At 39.7% G+C, this 17,587-nt stretch overlaps 2 protein-coding genes across 2 annotated transcripts in view; both read right to left on the bottom strand.

The window, feature by feature from the left end:
• Positions 1-5,978: 5,978 nt before the first annotated feature.
• The window catches only part of LPCAT2 (lysophosphatidylcholine acyltransferase 2), a 30,779-nt gene continuing 19,170 nt past the window's right edge, over positions 5,979-17,587 (bottom strand). The window contains exons 10-14 of the mRNA XM_031058386.1: positions 17,565-17,587; positions 16,324-16,477; positions 9,693-9,791; positions 7,843-7,984; positions 5,979-7,572 (exon numbers count right to left, since the gene is read on the bottom strand). The exon at positions 17,565-17,587 is cut by the window's right edge and continues 97 nt beyond it. Of these exons, the coding sequence (XP_030914246.1) occupies positions 7,361-7,572; positions 7,843-7,984; positions 9,693-9,791; positions 16,324-16,477; positions 17,565-17,587 (630 nt within the window). The 3' untranslated portion in view covers positions 5,979-7,360. The remainder of the gene's footprint in view (positions 7,573-7,842; positions 7,985-9,692; positions 9,792-16,323; positions 16,478-17,564) is intronic.
• On the bottom strand, positions 14,046-14,908 carry CAPNS2 (calpain small subunit 2). The gene has a single exon (XM_005422723.2). The coding sequence runs from the start codon at positions 14,799-14,801 to the stop codon at positions 14,046-14,048; it is 756 nt and encodes a 251-aa protein (XP_005422780.1). The 5' UTR covers positions 14,802-14,908.

Raw genomic sequence — 17,587 nt, 5'->3', positions numbered from 1 at the left:
ACCCTGGTGTGCCCTGAGCCATGGTGGGAAGAACCAGGCTTGGCATCACAAAAATGCCTAGAGACAGCAAGCAAGTCAGAGAGAGCTGTAGGTTGGAGGTACAAGTATTTTGAGAGGAAAAAAGATGCTAAAAGAGTCTAAATGCATCATAATGCCATAACTGTCAAATCTGTTTTATCTGTGCTTTTTGTTGTCTGATGCTGAATTCACCTTTTTGCATCTGAAAAAAATAATTAGTGGGAGTGTTAAAAAAAATGTCAAATTGGACTACAGGGTTTGGAACACCATGAGTGCCTGTAGGTAATTACTGAGTCAGAACTCTTGAGTTTCTGTGTTTGCTATAGCAGTGCTCTTCTTTGCAACTTTGGCAGGGTAGTTGCTTTCTTTTTGCTTTGTCTATTTATAAACTGTTAAATAGCCAGGTAAGGTGGAAGTTGTTCTTATGTGCTTAATACTCCAATGGCTGTTTCTTCTGTTTCTTAAGCTGCAAAGTCCATTTTAATAAAATGAATAATATGGAGACTATTGTCAAAGGTGTCTCCTAGTGCTTGTTGCCCAAAGGGCTGGTTCTCTTTGGTCCACTAAGTATCTTTTCTACTAAAAGAGAAGTTTGCACTATATAAAGCATAGAATTTTGCCTTAAATTTGGTAATACCAAAGGTAGAAAGAATGGTTCCTGCCTGTGTTTGTTTCAAAGGTTGTTTTAGGTTTAGTGCAGCTTTGAGTTAATAATAGTTCAAACCTGAACTTAAACCACACAGGTGACAATGACACTGTTTCCATCCCCACTGTGTATATTGACAATATTCTTCTCTGCTTACAAGAGATGGGCTGTTAAGGACATGATTAAATAACATTATGGAATTTGGCATGCTTTCATTTGAAAGGCCAACGGACAAAATGTAAACATTTGAAATGATTTCTGCTTTGAATGGCTGCTGCAGCTCATGGCTGGTTATCTCCTGTTTCAAAGACTTCCTGCATTGAGGAAAACAGCTCCTCTAAAAGCTGCTGCAGCTCTGCTATGACTCCTTCTAGTCTCCTACACTTTTTCCTGTTCAGTTCTTTTTTACGTTTTAAGAAAACACTTTGAATTTTCCTGCAATCTTTGATATCAGGAGATATGAGCAGAAACACAAACTTGTGTATCTAATTGTGCACTTGGCCTTATCTTTGTCTGCAAGGCTGATGTTTACCTTTGAGAAGGAAATTATTCTTTTTGAACAATTATAGTCTCTAAACTTTCATCATGTCTCTCTAATCTGTGGAAGCTTTGCTTCTAGTGCACTGTCAGATGCTTAGTGAAGTTTTAGGAAGATTATATCCTTAACAAAAGGGGAACAAAGGGGTTTTTTTAATAATAAAGCTCTTTTTAACAATAATTTGAGCCTATCAAAATGTTATTGATAAACCTGTCTTTTAAATTCCATAAGGATAAAACTAAGATACTGCAGCAGGCAGGAATGAGCAGCTGTAGGAAGAAAGAAAGGGGGGAACAGTTCATTAGATCAGAGGTAGCTCTACAGTGGGCAATGCTGTGCTGTTTTTAAAAAGCCAAGCTTTGCACTGGGTGTGTATGAACAGAAGCATTGAGTACAAACTACAGAAAGTCTTCTTGTCTGCTGAGGAATGGTAGGTCTGGAGCTGAAGCTGAGAGCTTCTCTCTCTGGAGAACCTAAATGAAAATAATCAGTAGTCTAGAGAGTGCAACCTGTGAAGAAAAAAAGAAAGAGATTTTGCTTTTTGACTTAAGAAAGGATGGGAGAGGCAAGAGTGAAACAGGCATGATGATAAGATCTGGGTATAGGTATGTGCAGTTATAAATAGTAACCCAGCAGAAAAATACAAATTAATCAATTCTCCTTGAGCAAGGTGAACACAACACTTCAGCTGCAAAAGTATTCAAGCTAGACCAAAAGAAAAACTTTTCTAATAGCAGAAATTATTGAGCAATGGATTAGGTGGGCAAGGCTGTGCACTGTTCCTTTCTGGAGGCCTTTAATGGCAAGTTTAACCCAGTGAATGCTCACTCCTTCAGATGAAAGCTCTTACCCATGCCCAGTATAGAACAAAGCAATGCACACGCAGCTGCAGCTCTAGAGGTGAGCCTCGCTTGAACTATTTTTAACATATAATTTTCAATCTTGAAAGGAAAATTTTCAACTGACTATTTCCTGGAATAAAAATTGTAATAAAAGTTAACAGATTAAAAAAAGTTAATATTGATTTATTATCAGCATGGTAAAACATGTACTAGCATGAAAACCAAGAAAAATCATGAAATGAGAATAGAGGAGGGGCTTATATTTACTTTCAACCTGTTGCAGCAAGAAGGGGCTTTAAAAGTAGTGCTTAACCAAGGTAATGAAGTATTTTCTATTATAACATTGTAATGGGTCTCTGAAGTCTCACCAGTCAAGCTGTAGTTGTTACAGAATATCCCAAACTAAGAGTATGGCATAATAACAAAATTTAATCAGTTGTGGTATTGAGTTCTTGATGATGGTGATGCAATTCTCAGCATCTTTACAATAACTAGCCATGGAAAGTTTTCCTGTTTTCTGATTATTTGTATTGCTTTCTGCTTTTGTACAGAAGTACAAAGCATCTGGTTGATGCCTACAGTGATGCATTCACTGAAGTGCTTTGCAGAAGTTGGGTCCTTAAATGACCCTCCTGTATTTCCTTTGTCATGACACTAAACCTGCTGTGCTTCTTGAACTTTATCTGAGTAAGTGCTGCATACTGTATTTATATCAGACACATTTTATTGTTTGCATTTTGGCTTTATGAAATGTCAGAATTAATCTTATACTAATGAAATGTTCAAATTTCATCTCAGCTATGAACATAGCTGCTAATCCTGTAAGATGTTTACTTTCTGCCTCTCTGGCTATGTATAGTAACAGAGAGTCTGCAAACTTAAGCACTGCTGACAAACGTCTCCCTACTGCTAGTCAGTCTAATAAATGTTATTTCATTGAGTAAAGATTTAAAATTAATTAATTCAATGTCATTAAAATCCCTTGCAACCTTTGACAAGTTTGCTCTTACTGCAGACCAGTAAAAGTAGCTACCTGAATACTGCATGTGTCCCTGAATCCCACCATATTTGGTAATTTTTATGTTTTAATATTAAAATTTAACTTTAATCATTTTGGAATATAACTTTTTATGGTGGTAGCTGTGTTTGAGGTGGGAATGTGGAGGGAGAAAGTGGAGAGAAAGGTAGGCTGTTTCAAGAGATATGAAACAGAAGGGAAAAAGGTAAGCCAAAGGGCACTGACCAGAGTCCAGCCTTCCAGCAAATCATACAGAGTGTAGCTACCAGCCTCCCAAGCTTTTCCTTAGAATTTCTCCTGTGGCATTCTCAAAGTGAGAGTTGTGTTATTCCCAGCATGACATCTCAGGCTGCATTCCTTGCTGAAGGCTGTGGTCAAACAGTTCACAGCACTGTCCAGTGTGGGTGTGGTTGCATATGTAGGGACATTTTTTACATTTAGTTTCTAAGCTTCAGGCCCTGATTTTTCACCTCCACAGGCTCTGAGTAGCTCTTGGCACCTATGCCAGAGGAGCCTGCTCAGGCAAAATGGTGTATTTATTTGCACTGGCATGGTGCCTGAGGAATTACCCAGGACCAGGGCCCTGGTGGGCTGACCACCACAGAAGCAAGGTCTTGACAAACGGTTCTCAGACTTGTGATACTCAGGGAATACTTTGTTTTAGATGGAATTGCAAGGGAGATGGCAGATATGGCCAAGCAGCCCTTACCCTGTGCGGCTCTTCCATGAATGGCCAATAGAGCTGTCACACAACACAGCCCTTGGCTGGACTCCTGGGGCTCCAAGTCCTGCTGGGGTATTGAGAAGGGAAGAATGGGCAGAGCACACAGCTGCTGCGCAGAGTTTCCCTTCTAAACCATTCAGGAATCACAGAACTTTGCCTCCTCTGCCTCCCCATGGAGCAAGCTGATGAGGAAGAGGATGTAACTCTCACAGGAATGTTGTGGAATATGATTTGGTACCTCACTTGTTCTGATGCAGATGAGCACAAGAGTTCAGGAGCAGCAGGCACGGATGGTTTGGTGCCTCTGACTGGTGCTGCCCAGTTATTGACTGTGAGGAGAGCCATTTTCAGATGCTTTCCATCAAAGTGTTACTACTCCTCATAGTTCTGATGGACAGCAACCAGCCAGGAATTATGTGATTTTGGCAGTTTAGCGCCAGATCTTATAGAGGTATAACCTGACATGAAACCTGGATGTGTCATCTCTGTTTCCACTTATTTAGGCAGTAACACTGATGTAGCAAAGGAAGTACAAAGGGTTTTAATTTTCTTGGATTGAAAGGTCTTTGTCTCAGAAATCAACCTCTGGTGTGGCCAGTGGAGACCCTATAAATTCACCTTCTTAAACTTTTAGTATTTGTGTCTTTGTTGTTCCAGGGTGTACAAAGAAGGTTCACTTTTCTAGGTGACCCAGCATTGCCTTTCATGTGTTCAGAAACAAGAACCTAGATTTAAAAATGTAAATTAGATTTATTCATAGTGTATATAGTTACCAAACCTCATGAATAACAGCATCCCATGATCCTGTATTCTTGTGAATAAGTTGTTTCCCTCTTGTAATACACTTGTCCTTGCCTGTGTTAAGATTTCTGGAGTTTCTGCACACTTTAAAGTGTCTTGTTTTTGTATCCACGAAGAACTTATCATCAAATCCATGTCAAAGCAAGACAGAAAGGTCCTGATTCAATAAATGATGTTTTCTCTGGTGACATGGGGCCAAATATCCTTTCTGCAGTGCAGGACTCACAATGATCCTAAAGCAGCCTGTAGACTTATGAATTTACACCTCGGGAAGTCAGAGGCAGAAAGGTGTCATCCCTCAATGCCTGATTGACAGCCATTTTCTCTTTAGTATTTTTAACCTTCTCCTTCTGTTTAGTTCCTGCTCTACCACTTAATGTAATGCCTGTTTATTGCAGACTGCTTTTAGTTTGGTCCTTTTAAAAGCTCCCCGAGGCACGATGATGCCTAGAAATTAATGTATTCCCTTCCCGCACACTCAGCAGATGTGTGTATATTGAGTTAGTGTCTCTAGTGTTTAGCTAATTTCTCTTCAGAGCATGGTTGAATCACTGCTACATACCAAACCCATTTGTGGCCTTTCCTCTAACTACAGGGATAGGTAGATTTATATACATAATATTTTTAGCTGTAAGTGCAAAGGGCTTGTGTGACTTGCAGATTTTTATAAAATCTCTAAACATGCTGTGCTACTGGACAGCACAGCTCCTGGTGCTGAACAAGGCTGGATTCAGCAGGAGTGTGGGCAGGGAAGCCTTTGCATCCCAAGACCTTGAAGTGGCTTTCCTTTGTCATCTTTGCCACCCCATCTTTTTCTTACTGGTTGGAATAGAAGTCATCTTTGAAGAGATTAGTGCTGGTTGAAAAGCTGAGGCTTTGGTTAACATGCTAGGTAAAACCATCCTTGCTAAGAATTAACATGTATTCCAGTTAACTGTATTCCTGCTTCTCCTTCTCTAACTGGAAGAAAATACTCTCCTAATGTTCACAATACTCAAAGCCATAATTGTTACATCTCAGCTGTGGTTGAGGTAACTCATTTTATGCGTAAATGGTGACACCTTATTTTCCATCAAAAATGGCACTCACTCTCCATGGATTTGCACACCTTTATATCATAATCCCTCTGGTCAAGGTAGTCATAATCCCTCCTGTCAAGGTAGTCACCAGAAGTAAATCTTTGGAAGAGTATTGGTCCTGTCCTGCTCTTCCAGTCCTACCATAAAGCAAAGTGCCACCATACAAAGAACTGAAAATGCCAACTTCAGGCTGCACTGAGTTAACCAAGGTAAGACATCTTAAGCATGATTTCCTGGAAACTACCCCCAGCCCCTTATGGTAGACAAAGTACCCTTCCCCCTGTACTAAAAAGACTCAGCTATTCAAGTAAAGTCTTTTAAAAATATAGATTTATTTTAAGCACATGAATAAAGAGAGGCACAATTATAAACAGAGAAAGTAAAACATGGCAATGAACTTGTGGCCAGACTGCAAGCAACAACTTAGAGGCAGAGGTTCATATATGAAAACCTGCTGAAAGTTCGTTATTATTGGTACTAAACAGTCTAGGCTTTGCTCATCTCTGTTATAATTTGAAAATATCTTCTCATTTCATCCCTTCTAAGTTTTTATTGAGAAGTAGTTGCCTAAATAGTTATATATTTTAAATACTGCATAAAGTGCATTCAGATAAAGGATGGAAAAAGGTAAAGGCCCAATTTCCAGTGCACTAGAGAGGACGGAGGCAAAATATATTCAAATCATTGACTAGAAAGAGCTTGGTTTTGAACCAAGCCCCAAGAACACTGAGTAATGGCACAGTAATGCAAATATGGTTTCTAGGAGACAGCTTTAGATAGATCCTAAGTACCAGAACTATTGTTGGACAGCATATTTGCTTTTCGAGCTTTGCAGAACAAGGTCACCTTCCTCTGTTGATAATTGCTAGAATAAAAAAATATGCTGAAGTCTGAAACGCTCCTCCCAATGTGATCCTGAACAGTTGTTACTGTAAACAACATGGTATTTATTTTGAAATAGTCAATTAATTCTTAGGCCTTACTGTCTGCATTTTCCTCTAGACTATAAGCTGCTATCTTGGAATTCCAATTTGGTTTTTGTTATTAGAAGTGCAGCCATTTCCATCTGCCACCAGCCTTTAGGCCTAAAGTAGTTTTTGTTAACATCAGTGAACCAGCATGTCTTGTTCAGAAGCTTGGGCTTTCTGGTTCCTAAGTAGTTAAGGGCAATCTAAGGACAGCCAAAAAACAAAATCTTAAATTCTCAGCTTCCTGTTACTCATTTGTGTGTTTCAGAAACTTGAGAACAGCAAAGTGATATTGCAAATTATAACACTCTAGCATAATTTTTTTCCCTTAAGTTGTGTTGGGGATGTAGAGGAATTGAGCAGCACCAAAAAGACCACTTGTTTTGAGACAAGTGGACTTCTCAGTCTCCATTCTGAGAGGTCACTGCAGTGCTGGAGCCTTGTACCCCTCTTAGCACATCGGTTGCTTTTGTGGAAGCATGAACTTGGAAGACACTGAACAACATTCCCAGTACTGTGATACTGACATTAAGGACTGGACAGAGGTTTTTCCCTTACAATCAAACAGGAATAACTCCTTCTGATATGAAAACAAACAAACAAACAAACAAAACCCCCAAACTTTTTTAAAGTTGTAACTTCCATCTCTACTTTACATCAGTTGTGCTTATGAACAGCTGGGGAAAAAAATCTGTAGAATTCAAGAGCTGAATTATTTAACTCTTCTCAGTCATCCTTTTTGTCAGAGGTAGTTGAGCTATCTTCACTGCCTTCTGGACAGACTTTATTTCTTGCAAGTGGTGTTGTTTCTGAGACCAGGGCTGGTGGCTCAGTGCTATGCTCCTCAAACATACCTAACTGGTGTCTCTGTAGATCTATATATGTAGTAAACAATGAAGCATATTCTGGATGCTTGAGTGCAAAGTTCTTGAACTCCTCTGAAAAACATTAAAAAACAGAGCTATTATAGTGCAGCAATAGAATCAAAGAAAATTTCAGTGCCTGCTTCTTTTACTGAAGCTGATCTCAAGTTAGTTCCATCTAAGAAAACACAGGAATATCACACAAAGTATCTAAGTCTGTGCTTCAACAGTTCTCCCCAGAAACAAAGTATGAGAACCATCAGGGACTTGGAGGGAATTAAAAAAGGAAACCCTCTGTCAATATGACAATCAGAGAATTCTTTCTAACAAAAGGATGTAACTTACCATAGGAGAGCTTCCCAGTTTCATCTGCATCTATTTCTTTAAAGAGTGCAGAAACATCAAGCTCAGGCAGCCTCAGTGCTGACTGAATGATAGAAGCAAACTCATCTTCTGTTATAGTGCCATCCTCATCCATGTCAAAGAGCTGGAAGAGACAAAATGTGTAGAAATACTTTGGCATCACTTTGCTATGAACCCTCTGTGCACATTAGCCACTCATCGTGCCTTTCTAGCACTCAGCAGCTCTGTGAACAAAGCCTGGCATTTGAAGAGCCTGGAATAAGACTAAGCAGACACTTTGCAGAGCAATGTCCATGCTATAGCTAGGAATAGAACATTCTGCCCAAACAAACAAACAAACCTCACAGTGCTGGTTCACTGATAAAAAATATACAAATATATACCAGATAAATATACCAGATAAAACATAAACAAAGATGTATGTTTATTGTCACCATGAGCTATGCTAAGAGTCTACTGGATTCAGCCAGTCTATACTGGACCATCTTAGGTTTTAGTCTCCGTTTTTGTTAGGTTATAGCACATCTGCTGTCAGATTAAACTTGTTATCATAGTTTATGCTCTGACATCCCTGAATTTTAGTGTATGTGATTGACCACTCATTAAGGAATTAATTGTAATTAACAAGGAATTTTGGTTCCTGGAATGCAGGCAGTTGATGTACACTGATCATCCCATCCTGCCCAGTGCAGTGACAGTAACCATCTGCTATGAATCACCCCTGGAGAAATACAAGGGATGGATGGCTGTAATTCTTAAATACTTGCTACAGGCAAACTTTGCCATTGTGAAAGAAAAGACATTTAGTGGCACAGAAAACAAGTAGCAAAAGGGAGCCACAGTTCCATTTTAGACTGAAGCAGGCTTTTACCAGCTAAACAAGTTGTTTGGTGCTGAAACTGGAAATTAAAACAAATTACTGATTTATAATCAGCACACCTCTTAACATACTGAACAGTATAGTCTAGGAAACAACACAATGGAACAGCAACAATAGCTGCTAGGCTTGCTTCTTCATTGGAATCTGTACTGATAAAACACCTCCAAAAATTAACAAATCACCTTGAAAAGCTCTGCTGCTTATCTGAAAAGAAGCTAGCAGATATAATGGATTGCCAAAAAATCTCTGGTACTTCCCAAGTATGCATTAGTTCTAGAAAGCACCCAGTTTACAATGAACATGAGTGGTATCTCAATATGTTGCTCAATACAGTTCATAAAACCAGATTAATGGGTAAAACAACAGGATCTGTGTCAGAACTACTAAAAAAAGAGCCAAGGATTCACAACATGGGCATGGCTGGTCATGTATTGTCTGCACATACCTGAGATGTGAAAGGAGCTACTGCTCCTTTACTGCTTGTACTACCAGCGCACCAGAGGACAAGCCAGCAGCTCTGAGATGCAGCCCAGTTTACAATGTGCCAGTTCTGAACAGCCCTTGATTTTTTTTATTCCTCCTCTTTGTTAAAAACAATAACTCTAGTGAAGCCTGACCCACAAGAGGATATTACTCCATCTATTGTGACATTGAAGAATCACAGCAGAAAAAAAACCTCAGGCAAAAAAAACTAGAATTGCTGCTGAATCATTTTTGGAGTTAGCCTGCCAAGTTACATATTCATTAGTGCCTTTAGATGGCTTTTGAAACTCTTCTCTATGATGCCTGCAATTCTTCCCCTCCCTTTCACACTCTAAATGTCAATTGGTTTAAGAGAATTACTCACATTTGCATAACAGATTGAAGCTATAAACTTATGATTTGAAAGCTAACAGACTTACAGTCAGTGTTGATTTGTCAGGTTTGCAGATTTACACTAAATTGAACTTACCTCAAATGCCATCCGGATAGTCTCCTCTGTGTTGGCTGGGTTACAAAGGATAGACAAACCAATTACATACTCTCTGAAGTCAATGGTGCCATCTCCATTCTGTAACCCAAACATGCATGGCAGCAGTTAGAGTTAATACTGCAAATCACTTTAAAGCTCTTCTGTGAATCAAACACAACACATGCACTAAGACACTTTACAATACTCGAGGGTTTTTGTTCTTCCTGGGAAAAAACCTAAGAGCTCACTAAATCTGTAATACTAAGGCTGGAGTAGCAATATACACATTTTCAATAGCTACAAACTGGGCATGGATTTCTATTTTATGAACAAACAAAACACAAACAAAAAAGATTTAAAGGCTCTAAGAATAACTGGAATCCATGTGTTTGAGGTAACTGTAGCAGCGCATGCAGCACTGGTACTTGCTGAAGTTCAGAGACCAATGCAAGACAAAGCAGAATCAACAGGCTAAGAGTGAGGATGTTGTTTTGAGTTTGAACCTTCAGCAATAAAATATATGTCAGTGAAAGGACAACTAAATCTACCTGGTTTATCTTAAGCTTTCCTATGAAGCCTGTGCACTGCCCCACATGCTATTTGGAAGCCAACGCACTGTCCTACCTTTTAAGCCAGAAAGGCAAGGAATTCATTGGAACAGCCTCTGTAATAATTCCAGTTTTGATCTGAACAAACATTTCAATGTGTTAACTACAAAGTTACATCAACAAAACATCTGAAGCATGCTTTGATGGGATTTGTGATTAATTCTGTGTAAGCTGCATTACATTTGCAGACAGGGAGAATGGCAGATATCTGATGAAATCTATGCTTATGTCAGTGGTGTTTCTGTCACCGCACTGGAAGTTTCTTGAGTGTTTTGGGAAACATCTGTCTGGGCAAAAGCCACCTGCAAAACTTACAGGGTGGGACACAGAGCAGGTAATGACAGCATAATAGAGACGACAAGTAGACAAGAAGACATTGTTTTGAATATTCACAATAAGGGCATTCATCAAAAATGTTTAAATGCAAACTGGAGTGTAAAGCAGAGTTCCCTTTGTGGATATTGTGTTTTGCATTTCAACAAGAAAAACATTTTCTCAAAAAGTGGAGTCCCTATGCATGAAAACAACACAAAACTTTTCCAGCCAAGTGAATGAGGGGTGATCAGCTGGGTAAATCTGCAGCAAAGAGCCAGACCAGGATTTTATTTCTGGCTCTCCTACCAACGTCTAATGTCCACTTGAGTGGACATTAATACCAACCTTAACGTTTCTGCTCCTGGTTTTCTGTTGCTGAACAGTGCAAAATGCCAGGGGAGATACTAAGGCTGCCCTGTAGTGTGCTTTGAAAATTTTGGGTGTTATGAAACAGGGATTTTAATAATTGAATTTAGATTTTGAGACAGTTCTTGATTGACAAAATATGTGTAATAATATAATGAAATCAGTATTACTAACCTGTCATCATCAAGCTATACATTTCACAGGATTTAAAACTTCTAAGATGTAATTTTATTTAGCGTTCAAAACCAATCAGGACTCTCTTGCATAGACAACTGCTATTTTCTTTATACTGATAGTGTAACCGATCTTTTTGATTGATCTTTTGATTGACTTTGAACATCTTGTACTTCAGAAACATGTGAATTTCAGGTAAACTTTTGAGCAAAGATATGAATAAGATATGAACTTTTAAGTTACTTTCATGGATGTCTAAGGGTTATAACTTTTGACAGTTTTTAATCATTAGAAAAGAACAATGCTGTCCCATACACGTTGTTTTATTTACAAATCTGTGCTCTCATTGGGTGCAGAGTTTGACTCTCAGTATTTTCTCCACATTGTAGTTCTCAGAGGTAACAGATGTAAATTTAAAGTGTAATATTACAAACATAAAGTCTTAAAACAACTGAAGCAACAGTGCAGATAATAACTGTTCAAAGTTCTGTAGAATATTATTTTTGGATAGTTCTGCAGACTGTATTCTTAACAAAGGGTTGTTTGATATGATTAGAATATTTTTAAAATTTATTTTCAAAGTTAAGAATATGTATCACAGTAAAAGAATTGGGAAGTAAACTTTAAAATAATTTAATTACAACAACTTCTGAAAGAAGTAACACATGGAAATATGACAAGAAAAAAGACAAAATAAAGGTTATATTATTTTCATTAGAGTGTGAAAACTCAGTAATCAAAACTGAGTGCAGTCTCATAGACAGAACTCCAGCCATTTTAGTAGGAAATAAAGTTACTATGCTTGCAAGATCATGTTGTGACTAGTTCTACTAAACTTTAGGATGCTGGCTAACTTCCAAATGCTCTGGCATTCTGGTTAAAGAGAAATGATGTGGTTGCTGCCTGGGAAAAGAAATGGAAGTTAAACTGAAAATACAGGAAAAGTTTATGTGCTTGTGTAACATCACTGCAAAAAGCACTTGTAATTGTCTTTCTGTGTATATCTAACTGTGCTTGCAGTCTATGTACCCAAGAATATTTTAAGGAAGCAATGTGTGAGCTAAGCTCTAGTTCTCTACATGGTAAAGTAGAACATCAGAATTTGGGTATTTGTAGTTATGCTACACAAAGGAATCAAAACATAATGTAACCTTAACAACTCTTGTTTTCTTTAAGCAAGCCAGCTTTCTGCTACTATTTTCCCTATAGCATGCTGTGGTAACTGGGGTTTTGTTGTTGGGTTTTTTAATATAATACAGTAAATCTTAGACTTCGGAAAACAAGAAAGTTGCACTGTCATAAGCATTCTCCATTTAGATTTGCACAGGGACTGCAAGCCAGATGCAGTATAAGGTACTACTGCATTAATACTTTTGAGGAGGATATCACACTTTACCTCCTGCTCACTTTTCTATTACTCAGAGGCCAAATGGCACTACATGGCACAATGATAACTGAGTGCTTTTCCACTGAAGAACTGGGAGGAGGCTGAATGCCATTAGGGAGGAACTGGCCTCTTTTCTCTGGGATAATATGAATATTTTTCTGTTTGCTATTAGACGAAGCGCAGGAGGAAAAAAGTCTGGGCACAAATGATAAGTTAGTTTCAAGTGAAAGGTTTCTGCAAGTATACCAGGGAGGATACCTCATCAATTTGAAACACCCTATTTGCCACGTGCAAGATTTAGAAATCAAAGCTATGGAAATTTACAGACCAAATCAAACCAATCCACAGTACCCCATTAACATGCAGATGGCCTGCAGGTATTGCTGTATTTCTCAATGAGTCACTGCTGTGTCCCTGGGGAAGGGCAGGGGCATGAGGACTCTCACATCTGGAGACTGCCTCTAGTGCCAGGCTGCCGATTTAACTCCTCTTTTCACATTCCAGCCAGCTCGCACACACCCAAGACAATTTTCGTTTAAAGCAGCAGAGCCTTGCCAAGAAATCTGCCTTGTGCAAGAGCTGTTTTGATCAACAATGTAATCCTTAATTCAAAGAAATGCACTTTTGACAGTTCATGTTATTCCTTTTATTTTTTTACTCAGAAGTTGACATCTTAGCCAGAACTGCATAACTACCTTGTGTGGGATGCTGCACTCTGATGAAATTTCACTCAGATAGCCAAAGGTTGACTTTGGCTCTCTCTCTGCTATGTGACTGCATAATTATTTCAAGTTTCTCTAAATATAAATATAGTATTTTAAGTTGTTTGCTTTATAACTATGTTTAGGTTTGAAGGAAAGAGAGAAAAGACTAGTTCATGGAACTGTAGGAAGGAGATCATTGCAGAAGTAGCCTCATGTAAGTCTTCAATTTTGTCCTGGCCACCAGATAGAACTGATAGTAAAACTGAGGTTTTGCTTCAGCAGCCAAGCATGAAAAAGCAGAAATAGAAAGGAAATTGAATGATTATGTAAGTTCACTGATCATTACAGTTATTGCAACTCTAATGTTGTTCCCCTCGTTAGAAATAACTGCACAAGACTCTACCAGTGACTGCCTTCAGGCAAACAGCCTTTATTCCAGCTTAGTGACTGCAAACAAATCAGAACAGCAACATCAACATCAACACCAAACTTAGGAGCTTTTTTACCTAATAGTTATACTAGTATACAAGCCACTTTACATGAAACAGTAACTAAGCTTTGATCTTTCCAATATAGTCCCTAACCTTAGAGTTTACAATTTTCTGAATTTATGCAACTGCCCAATGAACAACCTACAGAAAGCCCTCAGAAAAGCAGACTAGTGCATGCACAAGAGGAATCACTACACTTGAAGCTGAGCCATCTACTGCTGCATCTGCCTTAGAAAGACTAAAGGCAAAGACCACAGCAGTGTAGCAGACGAGTGTAGTGCTCCAGGTGTATCTTCTTTGCCACGCCTTCACGAATACATGGTCAGCTGCAGCCAGTCTTCAATGGTCACTCTGACGTGGCCACTTCCATCCTGGTCCAGGGACTTGAAGGCCCTGAACATGCTGTCCAGGCGCACCAGGCAGCTGATGAAGCTGTTGAAGTCCATGCTGCCGTCCTCGGCGGCATACCTGCGCACAATCACCTGGCACAGCTGCTCGTTCAGCTGGAACCCCGCAGCCCTCAAGGCGCTGGGCAGCTGGGCTCTCCCAACAGCGCCTGTCTGATCAGTGTCATACTGCTTGTACACACCTTGCCACTTCTTGACGTTGTTCCATAGGTACTTGAACTCCTCAAAGCCCAGCTTGCCGCTCGCGTCGCTGTCCATGACGGCGACCATGCTGCGGCAGGTGTCCAAGCTGAAGCCATCTGCCTTCAAGTCTTGGTGTCTGGAAAGGACTTTGTTCAGGATGTCCCTTAGCTCGGTGGCACACACTTCCATGTCATCTCCAGCCAGCTGGGCAAACAGGCGACGAAATTGTCTGATCTCATCACTCTCCTGAGCTTCCACATTTGTAAAATGATTGCGAGGAGGTGGAGGTGGCTCTGGGTTATACTGAGCTGCCGCTTCACTTATAAGGTTGACGAGACCTCCAACAAGTCCTCCAATATTCCCTGCACCTGCACCTCCTGTCAGGAGCCCTCCAAGGCCACGTACAAGGTTTCCTCCACGACTGCTACCACTTCCTCCACTTCCTCCACTCAGCAAAGCTTTAGCAAGGAACATCCTGAAGATTTTCTGAATGTGACTTACTCGGAGATCCAGTGTTCTGTAGTTCTCTGAAGCTGTTTTGTGTCTGACTTGGGCGTGGGTAAAACACAGCTTATCTGCATGCTTAGACTTCACCATGTCTGTGCATGTTTCTGGCTGCCAGTTACGTCTCACTAGTTTCTGTCAGGTGTAGATACGCCCCTATTTCTTTTCTTCTTTGCATTGTTATGTTTATGTGATTTGAGGAAGGAACCATTTTAGAGAGAAACATAATGAGGTTGAAACCCACAAAGCAGAAGTCTCAGAATGCTTGTGCTCATACCTGAAGCAATTTGAAACCAGCCCTGTTAGATGAGCGTGACTGTTCCTCAGTTGTGGTGATCTCTTTAAAGGTGAATGCAGCCTTGCACTTTGTTTTCACAATCTTTTGTTCCCTCAAAATTTTAGTGAACTGAGCATTACTTTGCTAGTTCTAGTCATTGATGTTGCACCATATAAAGAAAGTGAAAGGAGTATGATTGCCCTTAATTACTCTGGTTGCCACTGCACATTTCTGATGTAGGAACTGTGCTTCCGGACTCAGACTACATGCCTCAGGAGCCAATGGTCCAAGATGGGGAGGCAGGAATGACAAAAGCATGAGTACCTAGCTCTGCTAGAGCTTCAAGGCATTCAGCAGTTCAGGAAATATGTTTGATTCTTTCCTATTTTAGAGCTTGTAAAAACTTATGTGAAAAATCCCGAAACAGTTTTAATGAGCATATACCAGGGCCTCCCAAGGACAGGTGTACTGCTAAGGCTAACTGATCAGCAAGAGTGATGGTCAGCTGGGAAAGCTCTTATGGTAACAGAAAACCTCCAGTCCACAGGCACTTGCAGGACAACAGGCTGTGTGCACTGCAGCACAAGTGGAGGCCTAGAAGTAAGATTAATTCTATCTCTGGTCTAGTCACTGATACTTCTGGTATAGAGAGAAATGCAGCCATTTCTGTCATCCTCAGAGACAAGAAGAAAACTGGAGAGATTAGCACTGGCTAGGGTGCTAAATGATCATGTTAACACACAACCCCCTTTAATGATGAGAGAAGCAAGAGGAGTCCCTGTACAGTCTAACAGCACCATTCACAAGCACAGCAGGAACACTCCAGTGTTCCAGTGAACACTCCAGTTAGCTTCACTCTGCCTTAAATTATCTAATTAATTACAACAGCTAACTATGCTATCAAAATGTACATAAGATCAAAATCTGCAGTTGGCCAAGGAAAATATTCAGCTATTACCAGCATGAAGATTATTGTCTGATATTGGTGCAGCAACTTGATCCAAGGGATGGCTGCCATCTCACAAGGCAGAAAATAATGAATATTTTCTCCACTGAAACTTAGGAAAAAAACCATAAGAGTCACCTACCTTGCTTACAGAAACTGTTAAACAAGAGGCATTTACTAAGCTGGACATAATGAATCATAATAAATATAGTTTTGGTACGTGATGTCTAAAAAAATATTGTCAACAAGTCAGTTAACCAATTACTCACCCTGTCAAAAAGTAGAAACAGTTCTTTGAGGACATCTGATATAGGCAGCTTCAAGTACTCAGCAAACTCCTCAATTCCAATTCTTCCCCCTTTGGAAGCACTTGCAATGGCAGCAAAAGTATCCAGCTGCTCTCTGACATGATTCCATTTTAGGCTATGCAAACATGAGAGAGAGGAGATATTTCTATACAGCAGTTCTCGGACAGATGGAATTTTAGTAGGAGTTATTACAGTGTTCAAAGATGAAAAACTACCAAACAGGGCATGGGTGTACAGCATTTCTAATGCTGTACTTCAGACCAGATATTTTACTTTAAATCAGTAATTAAGGACTGCTCCCCTCTGGTTATTAATATTAAAAGCAGGCAGTTCTATGCTTGGGTACATCAGACTTCCACAGAACAACTTCCCAAACCTAGATTTGTCTGTCCAATTACTAGGCTGCTCCAGCAGAGAGCTTTTCATTATCATAAATTCAGGTTTAATAGTATTTTTCTGCATCATGCTCTAGGGTAAGTATTTCCTTGACAGAGGGAGCATAGAGGGCTCCATTAGCACGCTCTCTACCCAAACAGCAGTATTGCTAGAGCCTCAGAACTGTCAGATCTCTGCAAAAAACACCACTGCACCTCAGTAAGAATAATTAGGATTGCCATGTAACTATTCCAGATAGAATTCTATAAATGGATATATAGCACTTAATAATCAGTCAAGATTTATTGGATACACTCAGATTTCACCACAGCCATGCCAGGTTATTTGATGGAGTATGGTTACATGGCTCAGTCCTCAAATTCCACTGTATCCAGACAGAAAAAACTGAGATAACTGGTGCCACATGGCTGCACAGTAAAACTAAGAACAGTAAGTTGAAGTTTCAGGCTGGAAAGAAGGCTTTTTACTTCCTGCCATAAGCTGTCAGTGCCTCACCACTAAAGCAATTTAAATTTCCACCAAGATTACCATTGAGGGCTTCAAATAGGTAATGCTCTGCTATTCTCACCCTTTGGTGAGAGCAATCTTTTCTCTGGCAATGCTGGCGACAAAAATTACTCAGGATTAGTCCTTACTGGGATTTTCCTCATCTCTGATTTCCTTGTAATTTATGTAAGCTGTATGCTTAAATACACTATGTTGCACATGGCCAAGTCTGTAGTCTGGTTATTTAACCTTTGGCAGATAGCCATCAACACCTGCAGCACTTCAGTAATTATGCCACCAAGCAATAAAACTTCCCTTACTTGAGTTTCTTGCTAATTTTGGT

Source organism: Geospiza fortis, unplaced genomic scaffold (genome assembly GCF_000277835.1).
Source record: "Geospiza fortis unplaced genomic scaffold, GeoFor_1.0 scaffold97, whole genome shotgun sequence".
NCBI classification, from domain to species: domain Eukaryota; kingdom Metazoa; phylum Chordata; class Aves; order Passeriformes; family Thraupidae; genus Geospiza; species Geospiza fortis.
The sequence above is the reverse complement of the archived record's forward strand: the minus strand, read 5'-3'. Positions and strand labels throughout refer to the sequence as shown.

Coding starts and splice junctions, on each gene's coding strand:
- CAPNS2 (XM_005422723.2), bottom strand. CDS start 14,801: ATGTTCCTTGCTAAAGCTTTGCTGAGTGGAGGAAGTGGAGGAAGTGGT.